General features: G+C 40.5%; 1 protein-coding gene across 4 annotated transcripts; it reads right to left on the bottom strand.

Annotated features, from left to right (window-relative positions):
• Positions 1-1139: 1139 nt before the first annotated feature.
• Positions 1140-17044, bottom strand: fbxo11b (F-box protein 11b). 4 transcript variants are annotated; one of them, XM_086303986.1, is made up of 22 exons: positions 16611-17044; positions 15187-15347; positions 14939-14999; positions 14622-14766; positions 14403-14532; positions 13174-13257; positions 12924-13056; positions 10099-10205; positions 9178-9289; positions 8198-8304; positions 7966-8103; positions 7666-7883; positions 7394-7574; positions 7183-7305; positions 5912-5997; positions 5321-5397; positions 5091-5234; positions 4789-4899; positions 4608-4715; positions 4419-4527; positions 2916-3014; positions 1140-2756 (listed from the first exon to the last, which is right to left on the bottom strand). In XM_086303986.1, the coding sequence occupies exons 1-22, from the start codon at positions 16696-16698 to the stop codon at positions 2627-2629; spliced, it is 2652 nt and encodes an 883-aa protein (XP_086160112.1). In that variant the 5' UTR covers positions 16699-17044; the 3' UTR covers positions 1140-2626. The 4 variants fall into 4 exon arrangements, with proteins under 4 accessions (XP_086160112.1, XP_086160113.1, XP_086160111.1 ...); XM_086303987.1 differs by having other exon boundaries at positions 14622-14763; XM_086303985.1 differs by having other exon boundaries at positions 14622-14763; positions 14918-14999; positions 16611-17042.
• Positions 17045-21521: the final 4477 nt, after the last annotated feature.

The following is a 21521-nucleotide window of genomic DNA, read 5'->3' as shown; positions in this document are numbered from 1 at the left end:
TGGATTGGATTTATATAGCGCTTTTCAAGGCACCCAAAGCGCTTTACAATGCCACTATTCATTCACTCTCACATTCACACACTGGTGGAGGCAAGCTACGGTTGTAGCCACAGCTGCCCTGGGGCAGACTGACAGAAGCGAGGCTGCCATATCGCGCCATCGGCCCCTCTGGCCAACACCAGTAGGTGGTAGGGTAAAGTGTCTTGCCCAAGGACACAACGACCAGGACAGAGAGCCCGGGGATCGAACCGGCGACCTTCCGGTTACAGATACATGTGGAACTACCTGCTGTGGTGCCACCTCGTGAAAAAGGACTTTATCTCCATCGCTGATGTGTCAGTAGAAAAGGAGTAATACATAAGTAAAGCCAGAACTGAATATTACTCATATGTATTTTTATCATCTTTCTCATGCGGCCACAGTGAGTCTCCTTTGAAATGTTCTGCTAGATGTTTATCATCTTATATATTTCACCAGAATTCAGTCATGCTCATTAAATTTGGAGGCTTGTATGCTAAAGTAAGTAATCCTTCTCTGCTCCAATTACATTTATAGTAAAGGCTGAAAATGCTGTTAAATTGTCAGAAACCCCAAATTCTTTAAATATCTTAATCTCGTAACGTGAATACCAATGCGCCCACAATGCAAAAGCATCATAGAACAAGTACCACCTCAGCCCAGAGGGAACCCACAGCTCTTTTGTTGTGCGTTTTGTACACCAAATGATTAATGTAGCTATAATTTCGATAGCAAAATTGTTAGTTGCAAGCCTACCTGAAACGGTGAAACTGACTATATCACACTTTTGAACCGCAATCCTCAATCTTTGAACGCACGCAGCTTTTAGAGAAAACCTGATTCAGGCGTTCAGCAAAGCTCGTCTCTTTCTTCCTTCTGGCTTTGATCTGTGTACAGCTGCAATATTAAGTCCATCAGTCATTGTAGGCAAGTTCAACACGTCTCCAAACGGCCACTGGAAACAATCCAGCCATAAATCTTCCATTTACATGAATTAGACATAGCAAACAGCAATCTGAAATATCAGCAGCCAGTTCTGATGATTGACGCCGTTGCTCCATGACAATCCAAAACCCCTGACAGGCAACAGAAGACTCGGAGCGGCTGCGAGCAGTCAAATTATATCAGGGCAGTTTTTCACCATCATAACACATCTCCTCGGGTTCTCAAGTTGCATTTTGTTTTTATAAAAACGGACATTTATTGCAAGTGAATTTAAAGACAGACACCTCTGATCTAATAAAGTTTTATTTTCTTAGAAATGGCCAGTTTCCTGTTTTCTTTTTTTGTCTTTCTAAGAAAGTATACCCTTTTTGGATTCCAACTAGCATCTACATAATGGTTATTGAATACTTCACAATATATTAAGTCTAGATGTTATGGTACATGCATACGATTCAGGCTGCATGAGGAGCCACAGTCACCACGATACACAGGGCTGGGGGTGAGACAGGGGAGGATATTTTTTTTGGGGGGGTGGGGTGGGACGTGACTGCAGATTGTCTCTTTAGTTCCAGTTTTAGAGGAGTCTTGACACCTCCTATTGAAACCCTCTCCACAAAAAACACTGACTGCATCAATTTATAAACATATAATCACGCACACACAACTTTCACTGTACACGACACACATTTACACTCGTACTTTTTGTACAACTGTGGAGCTGCTCCACATGCCATTGAGTCTAATATACTAGAGGGTTTTCTTTTTTTCCTTTTTTTTTTTTTTTTTTTTTAGTGTTTAAACGAGTTTCTCTTTCACAGAAAGAACTTCACAACTGGAACGTCTGAGTTTCTGCAGCCTGACAGGCTGTTTGGGCAGGAGAGGGGACGCTAACCAAAGAAATAATAATTATAATAATATATAATAAAATAAAAGACATTCAAATACAGTCAGCTTTTTGCTCAAAAATACAAAACTACATGAGAAAGCATTGAAATAAAATCCACTGATCTGAACATATATTAAAAAAAACAAAAACAAAACAAAAAACAGAAAAAAAGAAAAGCTTAAGTGCTCCATCACACGCGCGCACACACCATCTTGCTTTTACCCACACACACGCACACACAACAGAGCAACATCCACCCATCCGTTGCCTAGGTACAACTGCCTGGGCAGCCAATAGAGATGGCAGCTACGAGGAAGCAGGAAGTCTTTGACAGCAGTTCTTATGATGACGACGATGGTGATGATGGTGTTGGTGAAGAGGGGTAGGAGCTGAGGTTAAAGAACTGTGAGATCGTCAATACTCGAACCTCTCTGCATAACTTTTCTCTTCCTCCCGCGTTTGTTTATAGACTGCAATAAGAAGCGCTCCAATAAGGAATCTCTTGTGGCCTTTCCGAGTCTTCCCTCAGCTCCACGGCTCCCTCTAGTGAAGTCTGCCTCCACTGCAGGCATACGAGCTGCAGGCAGCAGGAAGCCGCTTCCTCTGCAGCCTCTTTTACCTCGATCCCGTCCGAGAGCGCCGCAATCAGAGTCTCTCTGGGTCCTTATGGCTGCGAGTGGATGCGTGTGTGTAACTGTGTGCGTTTATGTGTGTATGGCCGTGTGTAATGTCATGTGTCTGTACGCTTATGGGAGAAAATAACTCCACCAGAGGCTTTCAGTTATGTTGCAGCGTGTTGGACTCGATGGGCGGCGCCGAGTCATACAGAGTGTCCGTGTCGTGTGTGGGCTCTCCCGCCAGCGTGCACGGGTTGGACAACGTCCCCGCTCCACAGTCACAGAAAAACCTGAAGACAACAGACAAGCAGGGATTTAAGCATAAACCTCAGAGACATTCAGGTACAAGAACTACTCGCTTTGCTTGAAACTGAGATGCATTTTTGTCAATATTTAATAAAAGTTATTAAATATTAAAACAGTGAAAAAAGAAAAAACTAAATCCTCACCGATCGTGCCGTATAAACTCTACATCATGTCCTTGGTGGCATTTTTTGATACAGTTAACACAGATGGCATTCCTATCTGTCGTATTACAGGTGTGACATCTGGAGAGACAAAGGGGAAAATCTCAAATCAGATTAATTTTCATAACAGTAAGGTCAAATAAAGTAATCTAAAACCCCTGCACTAATTATTATTATTGTTGTTGTTTAGCGACCTGCTTATTATAAATTTCTAGCTCAACCATTTGATCTTTAAATTCAAGACAATCCTCACAGCTGGAGGATCATTTCTGCCTCAGTTTCACTGTACAATTCAATCTTTGCACCAGGCATAAAAATAAGTCAGTAACAAAATCAGCAAACATCAGTCAAATACAGGAGCACACTTTAAAGAGAAATCTGGGGACTAGAACAGCAGCTCGGGAGGAAGCCGTCTATAGTCAAACTAATCAGCTTTTAATCAACTGCCCAATCATTTCAGCTCTAAATAAAGAAGGCCTATTATACTCATTTATTCTTTGCATGATTTACATGTTCAAAGTAATCCCTCTCTCTGCTTAAAACAAGGCACTTTACAACTTTCTTCTAATTGGCTGTCCCTACCACAGGGCTAGTGTGCTCACAGCTAAATCTCTATGCCTCATATTAATGACACTTTATTTGCATCATAAAGATCCAAGAGTAGAAAAAAATGGAGTAGTTCTTTCTAAAGCCTAAGATTTTGGCTTAGTAGATTACTCGCAAATGTGCCGAGTTAAATTTTGTGCATTTCAGTAACTACAGAAAATGACAAGGAGGGTAGTGAGAGGGTCAATGAAAGGTCTGAGGAGGAATTAAAGGTATCCACACAGGCAAAGACCATCAGCGACCAGAGAGCATGAAATTACAAAGTGCCTTCAAATGGGCATGACAGGATGCCAAACACAGTACTGTCCAAAAGCCTTGAGCCACTCCTTATTTCTTTCCACTGTTATGAAAATGGGTGCAGTGATTTATTAAAGCATTGACAGAGCTAAGAAAGGTGGACAAATGTATTTTTGTGAATAAAATATAATTTAAGAGGTTCTTTGCCAACTTAGCTGTTACATTTAGAGAACACTGGCTCATCCCTTTAGCTAAGTGCCCTTTTATGATTGAATGAGTCATAAGTCAGCGTTAAGTGTCTTAGCAAAAAAGACAGTAGATGGACAAGTACACATAAGGTAAACATTAACAGAAAGCTTGGCTACTTGGAAGAAAAATAAATGAGAAGCAGCTCAAAACCTCCGCAGAGTATTACACATTAGAGGGTTGCCCAAGTAACCAGGGTCTGGAATGTCAACTAGCATTCAGCCATCAGCTACAAAGCCATTTTCTTGGAGTCAGTTGTTTTGTGTGTGGATGGTTCTTAAGCCTTAAGTTAAGGATGCATAAGTTGTTGGGTCCCATTATTTGGGCATCCTCATTGTATGGGTTTGTGTATATACATGACAGAAAACATACTGGCGTTTCTCTGACGAGCTTTACCTGTAGAAGTCGTGCATGGGGTAACTGGTATAGCTGGAAATCTTATAGAGACACTGTCCTCTGCTTACCGCCTTCTCAATAGCATCCTGATTATTCAGAATTTTATTATCTGGAGGAGGAAAGGCAGGTTACTGACCAGGTCATGACCCGACTGAGCTACTCTTTAATGCACATATAGCAGCACGTTACCTTTCATGGTGACGTTGACCCCTGAGGCCAGAAAGAGGCCTCCAAAGCGATTGTTGAAAATCTGGTTGCCCTCCAGTGTCGCGGTGGCATGGTTGGTGATTTCAATACCTGGAAATGAGAAATCGGCCATGAGTAAAGGAAGGGTACAAATAAAGAGGATATCTGCGCCCATAAATCTAACCTGCTGCGAAGCCATCAAAAATGCGGTTCTTGCGTAGTACTGGATGACTGTTTGTGCTGATCAACACACCAGCCTGAGCGTTCCTGAAGATGTCGTTTTCTTCCAGCAGACCTAAAGAAGGTTAGATTTCACAATAAGCTAAATATACACACGAGCAAAAAAAATAAATAAATGAATCACATAGTAACAGAGGCGATGGTTTGTTCATCAAACATAAATAGCAGCTACATAAGAAAACTGAAAAAAAAAAAAAAAAAACATGTCAGAAGCTCCCCATGGCCACCCGCATCATGCTGTGTTACCTCTGCCTCCGTTAAAGATGCAGATGCCTCCATCTCTGCCATCGTGGATCTTATTTCTTCTCAGTGTGGGGTTGCTGTCTGTCTTGATCCACACTCCTGCCATGGCATTATCAAAGATCTCGTTGTCCTCAATGAAGCCCAGACCTGTTGAATTTAACAGCACGATTAGAGTAAAAAGTATTTGCACATTATTTGGCAGACCCAGTGTAATGAATGAGTGACATCCAGACCTGAGTTGTAGACTAAAATCCCTCCATTCTGGCCTCCCCAGATTTTGTTGCGCCTGATCTTTGGGTTGCTCCCCGTCCTTTAAAGATGTAATAATGATTGTAATTCATTTACCATATCAATGCAGTGGAGTGTACGGATATAAACATTAATGCCTAGTTATCCCTCCCTAGTATGAGCTATGTAACTTCCGTTTTAAGTAACAAATTTAACAGTGAGACAGATTTGCTCCCTTTCACCAAAAATGTCTTAACCTGCCAAAATTACACTGGAACCTCCATCTACAATTTCACAAATGTAACAAAAATGTGGTGTTACTGTATATTTGAATGCAAAAGTACTTAGTACTAAGAATACTATGCAACACCCACTGCAGTGAAGTTGAATCTTAATGCCTCGAATACATTTTTCGGCTTCATATAGATATGTTTGGTCAAACATTGCTCCTTTATTGGGAAATGTTGTTATAATGTTGGTCAAAGATAAGTATTAATGAGTATTTCTGCTCCTGATTAGAAAACTTTTCACTCTCAAAGTCAAATAAAAATAATTATTTAAAAAAAAAAAAGAAGATAAAAGGGAATATGCTTTACCGTATTTGGACACCAGAGTACATGTGATTGTAGATGTCGTTATCTTCCAACACACCGTGCCCGTTGTCGTAGAAATATACACCAACCTGAAGTAAAAGGATGAAATAAATAAAAAATAAAAAAAGAATAGTTACAGGTAAAAATTAACTAGATTATAAATTGGAAACAGGAGCAGAACACATCAAAAAGTGTAGTTTCGGATTACTGGCAACAACACTGCAGTCATTTGAAAACAAAGGTGAAACACAAACACCCTAGAAACTAAGGAGCAGTGGCCTTATCCCGGTAGCTTTAGGGTTAAACTTTACTTTTCTGTAATACGAAGGCAGTTCCCTTCCTAGCAGAGGTCATGTTTGAGATTAGGACTGAAAGAATAAAAACTAAAACTATGCACATCAATTATATTCCATCAAATCCTCCCATGTCATAATGACCGAGCTTTGATACTGATAAAGCTACAGCTTCGTCAGATTTTTCCCTCACTCGTACCTTTATGGTTGGTTCTTTTATAAAATTATCTCCTCTGCTGCCTGTACACCTTTTCATGCCTGTGATTGGTCAGATGGTAACAGTGGCACCCCTTCCATTTAACATGCTTGGGGCTAAATTTGGGAAACTGAGTTGACTTATCTAGCAATAACCACCTCTGTGTGCCCACTTAGCTTGATTGCTGATGTTAGGGTAAGAGAGGGCAATTAAAGAAAAGATATCCTGGGTAAGCTGAACTTGATTCATAGTACAAGGCCTAGAAGTTAATGATAATCACCATCTAGTCTCAGTTTCCATAAATAAGCCCCTTAACAAGAATATTCGTGTTCACACAAAACTCCTAAAAAGAATTTCTTCAAAATATCATCCATCAAATCATTGATAATAAAACAAAGAACAAAAATACGTTGTTTTATCTTCTCCGTTGTGATGCCTTTCTTTGTTTTACATGTTTACAAACAAATTTTTATATTCTCAATTGAGAAGGATAAGGCATCTTTGCTTTGGACGTATACAGATTGGTAGGAAAGCAGAAAATGTCAACGACTTTTCCCTGAACAGTTTAATACAAAAATGAAATGTACAGACTGACAAATACTCAGATGCTGCAAGCTTAAACAAGATCCACTTTAGTTGAGCTTTTACAATGCAGGGTTTTAATATTAAATGCACTGCTAACATTTAAATTAACACGTTTGTTGTTTTACATGCTGATATTGGCTAATATTAAAACAAATAAGCCGAGAGAGAATCAGATTATTAATGTCAGCTCTTGTTTTTACCTGTTTGCCACTGTGAATGCGGTTCTTGCGGAGGACGGGAGTGCTGCCTGTCGTCACCCACACTCCTGCAAGCGTGTTGCTATAGACCTCGTTCTCCTCAATCACCCCTTGGCCTTTCTCATGCTAAAACAAAAACAGGTTGTTACAAACTTGTGGGTGTGGATTTTAAACACTGGGGAAATAATCTCAATCAACCAGATATCACATCTACCACGTAAATGCCTCCATGCTGTCCATCATGGATCTTGTTATGCCGTACAATGGGGCAGCTGTTGGTTCGAATCTGGATCCCTGCTAAGGCGTTACCGTGGATGTCGTTACTTTCTATCAAACCCCGCCCATCTCCAAATATGTACACCCCTCCTTGGTTACCATTGAATATAGCATTTCCCCTGAAATGAATAAATCAAATTCTATTAAACAATCTTGAATTCAACAGATTCAGTATCTTCCACTGCCTTTTTCCCCAGTTTATTATCTTACCGTATCGTTGGGTCACTGTTGGACGTGATCCACACACCGGCAAAATTATTCGCATAGATTTTGTTCTCTATAAACTGGCCCCGCCCCTTCTCGTGGACATAGATGCCTCCTGTTTGGCCGTGGTGGATCTCACAACGGACCACTGTGGGGTTGGCGTAAGCTTTCACCTCAAAGCCTGCTATGCGATTTCTATGGATGTTACAGTTCTCAAAGTAGCCCTGAAAGCCAGAAAAGACAACAAGTGAGTTCATCTGTGATGTTTACACAGAAAAATGTAAGAAAACAATTTACAGTAGTTACCATGCCATGGTCAAAAGTGAACACCCCAACATCTCTTCCGTGATGGATGTGGTTACGTCTAATGATGGGATTACCGTGGTTTTTCACCCAAATTCCTGCTAGCGCATTGTTACTGATTTCATTGTCTTCATAAATGCCCTGTAACAAAAAACAGTACGTGTAAATCAGAAGCATAATCTTGCCAAACATTTGTACGTGTGTGTGTATTCATGGAGATTTATTTTCGTTTTACCTGTGCATGGTCTGTAATGTACAGTCCTACATTCTCACAGTCACTGATGTTGCAGTGTTTGATGGTTGGACACGCTCCCTGTCCACTCACACACACAGCTGAACCCACTAAACACAAAAAGAGGGAAAGAGAATTGTGACATGATCTTTAAAGACTGATCAGTTTTATAATCGACTGACAGTAATCAATTCAATTTTATTCATTAGAGATGCAAGAAAAGACTTGATCTTTGGAACTACACAAGTGTTTACAGCACACCAGTGCCCTGATCAGCAATAACACATGCAACTAAAATACAACTATGCAGAACCATTTCATATTGAGTTCATATGCACAACTAGTGTCCATGAACCAGTAAATAGAACAAATGCAATTTTAACCAGGATTTAAATGCTGTAGTATTACTGTTAAATTCATGACTGCTTCTTGCAGTTTGTGCAATAAAAAAAAAAGTCTTTGCATTCAATCAACACAGACTGAAGTATCATGTTACTCTCACAAATACAGTAGCTGTAGTGCCTTTGGAAACCCACAAATATTTGCCCCAATAGGCAACTAGAGAAATAGAAGTACAACAGAAACTGGAACCAAGTAAGAAAAACATTTTCACAGATTTCTGAGAAGCCTGATAATTTTACTCTTATATCTCCAAGCCCTCCAATGCTAAATCTAGGCTAACCTGGAGACTGATCAGTTAAGTGAAATAAAAAAAAAAAAAAATTAAGAAAAAAAAAAAATTAGGGATACAGCTGTGATTTCAAATCAAAGAAAACCTTGGCTCAGACCAGAACATACACAAAAACCAAAAGGTTCCACAACATCATGTAAAAATAGTTCAGTCCTGCAGCAAACACCACATTTGTGAAGCTGAATATTCACATGCCAACAAGGCACACGCCGAGTCCTGCTTCACAAGGTTGTCCAGGGTCAGGAGTACGCCCCTATAACCTGTAACAAGGAGGTATAATTGCGTGAAATACCTGTACACGTGGAGCGGATAACGCAGTGGTCGATGTTGGGGCTGCAGTTCACCGTGATCTCCAGACAGTGGTGGGCGTTATGGTGCTGCGCTGACTTGTCATCAGGATTAAACTGAGGAGAGAAAAGCAGCAGAATTTAGAACGAGCCACGATTACTGACAACACATTGAGCTTCTGTCCTCCCACAACATCCACACTGGACTCCTCCTACTGGAGGCAATTAGTGCAAGTAATACTTGAAGCTCATAACAGGATATTTCAAGGCACCTTAAAACATCCTGTTATGATACAATACTTGCGTTTTTTTTTTTTTTTTAAACGCAGAAAGGACAAAATATGTCTGCCATATTTTTCTCAAGATTTACAATTTCTTGTAGCCAATTTAGCCTTTAATACTAAATCACCAAATACACAAAGATGCTGTGCCTCAAATGACACACTTCCACTATCTCAGGTGCATAAGTCAGGGTTATAGAAACTAGAGAGGTAGAGAGGGCCTCAGGAAATCATATTGCTCTCCCACCTTTAATTAGCAGCTAATCAATGAAAAGACATCAGTCACACACACAAGGCCATAACTTTCCACAATGTAAAGCATTTCTCATGATCTCTTTCCACATTCACCAAGCTGTAGATGACTGTGAGGCCCTCATAATTATCATTACAGGGTCCATGTTGTTTGTTATTAAACCAATGTGATTTTTGCTCAAGTACATGTTCTATTTGAGCCACAGAGACTCCCATGAGTTTCAATTAAGGACGCAATTTTGTCCTTAAGTATGAATGAACAGATCAGAGACTAAGCTGTACTCTCAAACACAGAGACTACATAACCTAACAACAGAGCATTGTGATGGCACTAAAGGACAATCTTTGATACCCAATCACTCTTTAAGTGTAAAAGCTGAGACATACAGTTACCTTGATGGTCATGTATCCCACATACGCATCCTCTGAGCCCTCCATGAAGACGAACGTTGAGTCTCTTGTGTTCTCTATTATCACCTTGTCTGCTACTTTATTAGGCGCTGAGGGGAAAGCATAGAACAATGATTAACACCCTCATTCAGCCAGATCCAGTTCATGCACAGCAATGAAGTCTTTTACAGTTGCAGCATAGATTTTGAAGTTCATTTAAGCAATTACATTTTGTTTTTCTCCCCACAGCCTCAAAAGCAACTCTAACTACTACAAATAGTTGCATTATTTTTAATACTTGGAAGTGAAATCGATGGCTGCCTAAAGTCTGTAAACCAAACGTCACCAAATGTTGAAATATTTTGCCACTCCTTTCCTGCAGCCACCTTTAAATGATAGCACTGTCATTAACAGGTGAACAGGAAAGAAATTAATTAACAGGGAGGGAAGAAAGAAAGACCCCCATGGGGAAATTCCTCTCTGCATTTAACCCATTCACTCGGTGATTGGGTGCCATTGGGCATCCGGGAGCAGTGTGTAGGGATGGTGCCTTGTTCAGGGGTACCTCAGGGTAGCAGTTCAGTGGATTCGAACCACCGACCTTCCGATTATGGGGCCACCACTCTACCTACTGAGCTATCCCTATTTCTGTCAGCAGTAACATAATAAACACCAGTGACCTGGTTCTATAGGAAGTCACACAGATCAGTGCTGTAACATTGCCTTCTTAATGTTTAAAAGAAAAAATGAAATTTGCTTTGGATCATTAGCATTTCCTTTCCTTCTCCATACTTTCTCAAATTTTTGGCAAGTAAATTTTGGTTCAAAGAGTGATTTGATTCAACGACTCTTCCATAGAAACGGAACAAATAAAAAGAAAACAAAGAGATGGGTTAGGGAAGATTGAGTGAAAACATAGCACATATAGGTTCTGAAAATATCTCACTTTTGCTTGAGTTAACGGCTGTACTCCTCTGACTAGCACTCCAAGCAGCCGTATTCACACAGGTAACAAGGCAAAACTTTGCTCTGGCATTTTAGTTGGGAAAACTCCCTTTTAACAAGAAAAAAACCTCCAGCAGAACCAGCTTCAGAGAAGGGCAACCATCTGCTACACTCAGTTGGAGGTTTGAGGATAAGAGAAGAGAAATAAGATGGGACAAAACAGACTGTGATGTGTGTCTTCTGGCTTTATGGATAGACAAGGCTGTGTGTTGTTTGCACAGCAATGAAAATGTATGCTTTGCCTTCTAATATTACTGCATAAGGGTTCTGAGAACCAGGAACTCCATATTTAACTGTAATGTGTGAGAAACACTCCCCATCTATACAACCCCACCCTCCCCAAAAAAGAAACAAAAACCAAAACTCAGATGGATGCGATTCAAATCACTCTATTTCTTTAATAACAATATAATGTTTGAGTATTTGTAGCAAAATATACTGGTCAGTGGTATCTGAGGTCTAACAAGACATGCACGGAGACTCATCCGCTGTCAGAGACCACGACATCATACTTAGCTTTCACTAGCACAGTTTCTTTACTATAATGAATTCTGAAACCTGACAGAGACTGTTGTATTGCTGAGTTCAGCAGTGTAATTCTTATTTCTTTGGAGGTAATTAAAAAACAAATCAAAACAAAAAACCCAACAAGTCAGCAGTTACCAGATAACCAAATGAGTTATTAGCCATCTATATCTTTGCAATTGGACTAATGTACTTTCATCTTTATGTGAGAGCTTTCTAATCTTTGTTTAATGTCACATGGTTTCTTTGTGTTATCACTCAGATGCATCTGGCTATGATGAGTGCACAAGATGCATGTGTTTGTTTTTTTAATTCAGTCTATAGAAATGAAACTGCTAGGAATTGCAGGTTTAAAAACAAAAATAGAAAAAAAAAAAAGCACCTATAAGGCAAAGTCTGGCACATTTCACATGGTGCATCTGAGTGCTAATGTTAATTGATGTACATTGTTTCTTTTTAACTAAAAACCACCCCTTCTCGTGTTGTACAAACAGTGATGTCACCAGAGCCTGTCGCCATTTATACTGAGCCCTCAGACAAAACCTCCCCATCAGTGCTGGGATACAAGTAGAAGAAGTCCAAATAAAAACCAAAGTGATTGGGGAAGGGTTTTTCTTCAGAAAGTCTCATCCTTTCAAGCTGTTGCAACATCTCTCCCTGTATAATCTGAAAATCTGAGTTTCTGTGCAGATATTGAAATGGCGGAAAAAACTGACATGATAGTACATTCGTGTCTTCGACTGGCCAGCTAAGCCCAGATACAAAAATAGAAAGATAACCCGACCAGCCGAAACAACACCAAAGAGTGGCTCGCACCAGTGGATGTAATGTCACTTTTGGTGTGAGATGCTGTTTCAGAGGGTGACAGCAGTGGGTATAATGAGCTCTGTAGTCTTCTTTCTCCCCCTCACAGCAGCCTAATGATGGCTTGCTTTACTTTTACTGACACCACTTTGAAATGCACACTGCTACAAAAATGCATCAAGCAACATAATAAAAAAAAAAAAGAAACAGGCTAAATCTTCCCACAAAAGTATCACTCAAATCAGTCCATTGTCTAATTTTTTTTTTTCAGGAAGCGAAAAAAAAAAAATTAGGTACTGTGTAAAAATGAAAAATGTTGTAAATCCTAAGTGCTTCTTTCACCCTTTGCCTCCTCTTGCAAATGCAAAATTACACAAGCAATGTAGACAATGTACACAACTGAAGTGTATCTTCTGCAGAGAGATGCTGAGTGCATGCAGCAGAGGCATCAAGATAATGTTTTAACTATCTTTCAGTGAAGGCAACTTGCTCACCTGCACCAATCATGGTGATCGGGGATTCGATGTAAATCCACTCATCGGTATAGATTCCAGAGTGAACAAAGATGAGACCATCGAAATGGGCCTCTTGTACCCCACCCAGTGCATCCTCAATGGTGTCATAATACTGCAGGAGAAAGACAAAGAATTCATTCATTCCAGGTCAGTTTGGAACCTAACCTTAAATTAGCTGTGCAACTCAGAAATATTTGTGCTGTACACTCCATCTACAGTTTTAACTTACCAGCATATTCTCTCTGCCTTTGTATCTGCCAGGGTTACTGTAGAAATGTTCAGCAAAGCCTGGTTTTACATGTGCGCCTTTGTACTGTAGCACAGAATAAGAACAAGGTCAGTACATATTGCTCTTGATCCTTGGACCTCAACATCAAACGGCAGAGCAAAAAATCATAAATTTTCTAGGTGTCAAACAATAATGGCGCTACTCAGTGTTTTCCTGACCTCTTTGGTTAGCAATCCTTGTTTAATTGTAAGAGGCATAATCATTTTATTAATAACGAGGAAAAGTGAGAGGGGATGTTTTTTTTCCTCCTTCTTGATCCCTGTTCTGTAAATCATCATGTAGTAAAATTAACCTGAACACCCCATGCAACCAAAAAACCAACCACAAGAGAATGACAACATAGGCAGTGTCAAAACAAAGAGTTACTTGCAATAGATGCAACAACAAGATACTGCAGTGGTTAATGTTATAACAAGCAGCTCACTCCAAGGACTAAGACATCTGCAAAAACCTTAGCAACTATAAAAAGCAAAATAACTAAAGTCAATGTGACTTGAAAACCAAATCATACATTTGACAGGCATTTCTTCCAACAGGTAAGAATTCACTGCACAGAAGTTCTGACAGGCCGTGTATAAGCAGCGAAAAAGCTATCCGTCATTGAGTTTGACCAGTTTCCTGTTGATAAAAGGCACTAGGCAACCACTTCTCTGAAATTCTGACACTCCAGCTTGTTTCCAGAAAGTAATGACACCAGATTAAAACCTTTAACTACTCAATTTTACTTGACTTTAAAAGTAAAGACACTGCACAAAAGGCATTCAGTAGTCACAGGGCAGAGGTACATATGACAAAAATCTGATTAATTACCTTTGACCCATTTCTGTGCTTGCAAGGAACATTCGTCACAGGCTCATTATTGTTATGAGTCAAATGATATTTACGCTTCTATAGCTCCATATAAAAATGATAAAACTTCTAAAATTCAGAGATATTGATTCGATTCTTAAATTCGTTTTGCTGTGTGTGCAACATGAAGCTGCACTATTCCCACAGAGTGACACTTTTTTTTTTTTAAACTACACAAGTAGCAAAATTGTACTGCAAACCCATACACAATGTTCAAAACTCTACAGCGTTTACTTTGATGTGTAGAAAGAAAAACAAAGAAGGACAACATTCACTACTAATACTACTACTGATCACAGTGATGATGATGAATAACTCACCAGCTGCTGGAAGCTCTCCTTCCAGGGGTTTGGGTGTTCATGCTCTTCTGGGCTAACTTGATAGAACCTGCCTGGCTCAGGATGCATCATTGGACGTGTGTACTCAAACACCTCCATGTACAGGCGCTTCCTAGATAATTAAACACCACATTCAAAACATACCTTGGATGTCTCTTTGTTTAATGACTACAATATGCAAAATGGGAACAATGCACTGACCATAAGATTGGATCGTTTGCTAGCTGGCTGAATCGTTTGCAGACACAAGCTGCCTGACAAAGGTCCTGTTCCAGTAAGTAGGAGAAAATCTTCAAAACGACCTCATCTGGAAGCTTCTGCTGCAGATATTGCTCTGCTGGTGCTGCTAAAAATATACAGAAAACACACACACACAATCAAAAGGTAAGATTTATGAGAATCACTTCACTACAAGAACATTAAGTCATGCTATTTAATAGATTGGGGGAAAAAAATGAATCACTGTCCTTGCCCAGCTGCAGACATTTAACACACACCTGGCAGGTCGTGGCTCTTACCGGACACACGTGCCCGCTTGGCTCGATGGCCAAAGACCTCTGTTGATGAAGTTGAAGCTCCCTGTAAAAGGTGATGAGTAGGATATAAACTTCAATGCCAAGAAAGTACTGAGCAATCAACGGGAAATTTACTGCTGTGTCACAAAGTTATTGCTCCTTTAGTGGAGGACAACTAATCAGCCATTCTCTCCCACTCAAAGTCATACACAACATTGCAGTAAATTACTCAAAAAGTGCTTCTGTCTAACCTCCATTGGGCCCTTGCTAGGGCAGGCTGAGGCGGTGGCGGCAGCGGCGGTTCTCTTGGGAAGCAGGGTCTTGCGTCGAAGCTGGTAGGGACTGTTCTGGGCACCTGGACCGGACTCCTCAATAGCCATTTCAGCTGCAGCTGCTGCAGGCGCCTCCTCATCTAAGTAGAAAAGCAGAAACATATTCTACATATACACACCACTTTCAAGAAAGGCACCTCTGTGAACAAATCTGGTTTATAAAGCAGGGTGAGTCATGTATTTAAAAAAAAAAAAAAAACTACATTAAAAAAAAAAGATAAAAATCAACATTTTCTTATGAAGTCTCATCTTTTTCTTTTTTTAAAACCAATTTTTCACACCTATAATGTTTCCAGAAATGGCAACACTTTTATTATCCAGATCATTATCGACACAGTGGTGCACATTTAAATCCCATACTGTATGCCAACTGCGCAGGCTAACAGCCTGGGTAATAGCTGGCAAGGCAGACAAAGGTTGGTGATTGATAATGACAGATGCACCCGCTGCAGCCACATTACCAGTCTTATATGTTTAGTTATTCCCAACAGATATCAGTCGGCGTGCATTTGTCTGTAAGGCGGTCCTGTGTGTGCAGAATCAGACACATCTTTTATGGTGCTGTCAAATTAAGGGCCGCCTATGATGTCGATCAGACGTGCGGCTAATGGCTAAAAACTGAACTGCGTAGCTGGTAAATCCGCCGTGTAAACAAATCATACCACGGCTAGCAGTCACCGAGAGTAAGGAAGAGGGATAGTGCTAAAATCTGCTGCCTGCATTAGCTTCAAACTGCAGCGCAACGAGCACAAAATGGACTCGGTGAATTTATCCAATTTCCACCGTATCATCTATCACAGCTGATCTGTGTGGCCTCTTCAAGCTGCAGGGGAGGGGAGGGGGGCAGCTAGTTAGCTTTGCCCTCATTCGCTGCTAATGTTTTTGTTAACGTTACACCCCAAAAATGGCAGTCCAAAGACGCCGCAGATTTACACCCTCAGAAACTGTAGTGACAGCTGGGAATGCACCGCTCGAGCAGACGCGGAGATTGTGGTGTGAGCGACTGGAGTCGATCCCTTTGCCTCCCGCTGAGGTTACCTGAATCTGAGCTATTAATGTTGTAGCTACATACGCATTACGTTAAGCGAAGACACCCCCCCCCCCCCAACCACCATCTAACCTGGTGAGCTAGCTAGCGACGTTAGCTAGCCCCAATCACTCAAGCCAAACAAAGCGAGGCCTGGCCTGAGCCATAGAACGAGAAGCCTCGGTGTTTCCTGCCGAATCCGACGCCTGTAGGAGCGTTAAACGTACCATTAGCTAAAAGGGAGGGGTTATGTAAAGGCTGTTACGCCTGACATTACTTCGTGTGAAACCTTTAGCTTGACCGTGGAGTAGCGTACCTCTGTCCCCGTTGTTCCGCTCGGGCTGCACCGGGCGCGGCCTCGACACTCGCCTGGGTCTCCTGTTGGTGGCTCTGACGGAGTTCATCTGGGGAGTTGGTTGTTGGAAAAAATACACTGCTATCCTCGACCTCCCGCTACCAAATTTAGCCCGCAACCCAAACAGCCACCCGGACAGCAGTTATTCCCGGTTACACCCAAACAATTGCGATCAAAAACCCGCTACTATTTGGGGTGTAATCGCGTTTTTTTTCCCTTCCTCCGTCGGTGTCACAGCTTCCCCCGTTTCACCGCTCGGTGCCAGCTCCGTCTCAGTCTGTAGCAGGAGGAGCCATTAACCCACACGGGAAACAATCGCGAGAAAAAAAAGAACACAAGGTCCGATGGACCAATAATATTTACCATCTCATAATCTCACCCTGCAGCGACCAATCAGAAGCGCCATATCAAACGACTTGCCAAAACCTTTCTGTTGGGGTTCGGAGTCGGTCAAGCGGCGATTTGATCATTGCAGGACACATCAAGGGGCTGTACAAGCGTCACGTAAGTGTATTTTACGGGTTAATTGTAAACCAAACACACAAAACTGGACTTAACTGCAAAAAGAAAAGCTATTAAAAAGGAATTTGTGTAAAAATAACTGATATGGGCTGATGTTCTGGTGGAAAATATGAGTCAGTTGAGAGATGTGTTTGTATTTAAATGGTAATTATGTTCAATTAGGAATTTTTCTAAATAAAAGTCGAACTTTTGGAATTCAATATTTTTTTGATTTCACCACACACACAAAAAAAACATTTGTAAATTAGCTTTTTGGAAAAATTGGTTATTAATTAAAAGTTTTAAACCAATGCGCAGTTAGTTTTATTTATTTATTTATTTATTTATTTATTGTTGCGTTTCTTTGGTGTAAATTGAAAGGCAGACTGATTGACTACACTTTTTTCTTTTGCATCCATAAATTCAAGTACAATTACAGTCACTTTACATTGCAGCCACATTTCTAAGCCCACTGGAATTGAGTGAATGGACACTGACAAAATTACAGATTTTGATTGGAATACAACTTTAACGCTTTAACTTGTATATTTATTATGCACGACGACCACCAGAGGGCATTGTTTATCTGCCAACGATTAGTCTTGAACTTGAATGCTTTATACCGAGGGTGTTTTGTTATACCGTCTCCAGTGCTGTCTAGAGAAGATGTCAGAGAGCATAATGGCATGTCTTTCGGTATTGCAACACTCACTTTTTTTTAGTGCACATAAATTTGAGTGCAAATGCATTAAAATTATTTATCTTTTACTTACTAAAAATTATATGATATGATATAAAAATGAAGAAGACATACAGTGTATGTAGGGGACAGGTAACTGTCTGATGAGCATTAATCTTCATGCAGGACTTGATATAATCTTTTATGAAAATTATGTAGAAATAAAAAGTTATTTAAAAAAAAAAGCAAATTAGGAAATAATGATTGATTATTTATTTTTGTCGTAAGACAACATCGAGCAAAATTTGTAGGATCTATTGAGACTGGTGATTTTATTTGGACTTTTGTGCACACAGATGGAGGTAAACTCACCAGAAATCTAGCCCCAGTAGCATCACCTGGTGGTGAAAGTGTATAATTGCACCCTAACTTTGAATGTTGGCATGTAGGAGGCAGTGTATCCATATCAATGAGATGGTCTTGGATTCCTTCTTGCAGCTGCAGCCTTGAGAGTGTGGGTTGCTAGTGTGTGTGTGTGTGTGTGTGTAGTGCGTGCGCGCACAGCTTATCTAGCTGCTATATCCATCCCCCCGTAATAAGCAGAAAGAGCAGCTGCGTACCTCTCCTCCTACGCCCACCCACCCACTTTGCTGCACAGAGCAGAGGTTGGGAGGGTCACTTTGTCCTTGAAAGCTTTGGATGCTCTGAAGGACAGCATTGCTAGATAAAGACAGCTCAATTATTGCACGCATATGTGTGTGTGTCTGAGAGAGAGCTTTTCTGTTTGTCACGCCTCTTCGAACGCTCACATTCATCATACAAATTCTATTCCAGCAGAGAGGATATAATAAAACACTTTATAAAATAGTGTAAAAAACAGCACATTGAAATATTCTTCAGAAAAACAGATTCAAAAGTGACACTTAATGGGATGTTTGTTTGAAAACGTAAACACAATTACATTTCAAAGATAATTACAGGTCTGTGGCTTACAAAATAGACAGAGTTGGTGGCAAATTGTAGACATTGAGAGGTTCAGTAGACTGGGTGTATGAGGAGATTGTTAATCAGCAGGTCCCTGCAGTGTTCTTCTTAATGAATATCATTCAATCACAGCACTGAATGTTGAATGAATATGTTTTTTTGCAGTGTGCATATGCTGAAATCTCAAGCATCCAACCTGCTTAAAAACCATTCTGGAGCATTTTAGTTTGTTAGATTATCTCGGGATGCCAGACGGATGGTGTTTGTTACATAGTAGATGAAGTCATTAGTTTTCTCCCCCCTCCATTCTTTTCTTCTTTTACTGCCACCCATCTGGCACGTCACTTGAGTTAAAAGGAACCCATGGGTGTCTAGAAGAGCTGTTTGACCCAGATTTAGTCCAACTACATTCACTAACTACTTTATTAGGTACATTTTGCTAGGTTGAACACCCCTTTGTCTTCACACTGTCTTAATTTTTAAAAGAAATTCAACTGGAATTGAGTGGAGGAAACATTCCTCAGAGATTGTGGTCCATATTGATGTGATAGAATCACACAGGTGCTGCAAGTTTATCAGCTGCACATCTGTGATGATCAGTGTTGGGACTAACGCGTTATTAAGTAACGCGTTACAGTAACTACGTTATTATTGTGGTAACGAGCACGGTAACTAGTTATTATGCCAAAACCGGGAACGCGTTACTTGTTACTGGGATTTAGATAGGCTCGTTATTCGTTACTTCGTGTGGTGGCTATCGCGGAGCTTCCACAGATTCAATAACATTAGCAAGTGGATGAAGAAAGCCAGCAAGTGGATGAAGAAAAAGGGAGGCAGGAGGAGAGACCCGAAGCGGCCGCTGGTCCGAGAGTGTCAGGTGAACTGAACTTCAGGTAAGAAGTTATAACCTGCAGTCCATCTGGGTCAGATATGAACCAAGTTTAGGTGGAGTTTATTTTCGTTATGCTGACTTTTTCGTACTGCGTGCTAGCTAGCATGACGGAGTTTCTATACAGCTGGGTGGTGCTATGATGTTACTGATAGTGAACTTTATTTTGTTCATAAGGTTAATTATTAGAGTTGCCAACCGTCCCGTAAAAAACGGAATCATCTCGTATTCAGAGAAAATATTACGCGTTTCGTATTGAGGTGAAAAGGAACAGTTTCTCCCAGACTTCAGCTACAATGACAAAGACACACAGCTGGAGTTATTCTGTGTTTACGCCGCACAGCTGCCTCTTCTTCTCTCATCCTCTCACCCTCCCTCTCCTGTTTCTACTTCAATGAAACTGATCAATGATCAGCTGATCGGCTTTTCTCTCTTGTTTGTTTATCGCCCACTTTGCGCCAGAAAGAGGAAACCAGCGGATGTCGCAGCACTTTTAAGCTTGATCAGCTGTTGTTAGAATTTATTTAATATTAATTTCTAGTATCAGCTGATGTTGGCTGGAGCCACAGCTGTAAAGCTGCTGGTTATGATATTGGTTTGGTTATGTGATGAGAGGGAAACATGAAGATGAGACCAGGAGATGTCCTTACTGAATCATCAGAGCTGAACAGGTGATGGAGAAACAGGTTTACCTTTTAGTTCATATGAATGAGTTGAAGGGAAGTTATGAACTGTTTCTGAGAGACTAATAACACTAGGATCCTTTTCTAAGCAGCTGACAGCTGGTAACTGTGCAGGGGCGAGTCTAGCAAAGTGTTGCCAGGGGTCCATGTAGGGCATTAAAAGGGAAAGGGGGGCACAAAGAAATACTTTTCTTTCTTATTCTCATTTAAAATGTCTCACTTTTAAAAAAAATAATTATCTGAGTCTTGCAACAAACAATTGATAGATTGATACATATATACCATCAGAACAGTGTACATCACTGTCACAACAGTGTTTATTTTCATTCAAAGGCTTTATGATTTTTCCTATAATGGTGGGCCGGTCTCTAGTCAAAATGCCCGGGACAATTTTTTTGTCCCAGTCCAGCCCTGTATGCAGCTCATCTTCAGTCTGGTGTTACCTACATCTTCCTATTCAGAAGGCAGAATTTCCGAGTTCTGAGTACAATCGAAACTGCAGTTTTCGTGTTGGATGTGAAAAGCAGGCTAGGATAGAATCAGGCGTGGGATTTCTCTTGTGGAAATGTGCACATTATTTTTTCCTTTCTATTGGTAGGTGGCACAGTGCACCTGCGGCAAGTAAGCAAGCTAGAAGACTGGCAATCTTGCTGGGTATCCAGTTACGGAAGCAACACATTAACAAGAGAATTCTGAGTAAAACCAAAGTTACTTTCCCTAGTAACTAGTTACTCTGAAAGTAACGAGTAACTTGAAGTAATTGAGTTACTTTTGATAGAAGTAACTAGTAATGTAACTAAGTTACTAATTTAAAGTAACTTACCCAACACTGGTGATGATGATCTCCCATTTGTCTACATCCCAAAGGTGCTCTGCTGGAGTGAAATGTGGTGACTGTGGTGAACTCCTTTTCATTTTCAAGAAATCAGTTTTAGATGATCTGAGCTTTGTGACTCAGTTTGCTCCGTTACATCAAACTCTGAACCTACTATAAGAACGTCAGAATAGAAATCAAGAGTTATCAGACTAAGCAATGCCCAGTTTTCTTACATAACTTGCACACCTTGATTGTACAGAAGTTATTTAAGTTAATGTTGCTATCCTATCAGTTTGCAGTCCGGCCAGCAGATTGTGGC

Source organism: Aulonocara sp. 'chitande type north' Nkhata Bay, linkage group LG8 (genome assembly GCF_057382095.1).
Source record: "Aulonocara sp. 'chitande type north' Nkhata Bay isolate Kocher_YH1m ecotype deep benthic linkage group LG8, A_spYH_male_GT1.1, whole genome shotgun sequence".
Taxonomy (NCBI): Eukaryota; Metazoa; Chordata; class Actinopteri; order Cichliformes; family Cichlidae; genus Aulonocara; species Aulonocara sp. 'chitande type north' Nkhata Bay.
This window is presented reverse-complemented; position numbering and strand designations above follow the sequence as displayed.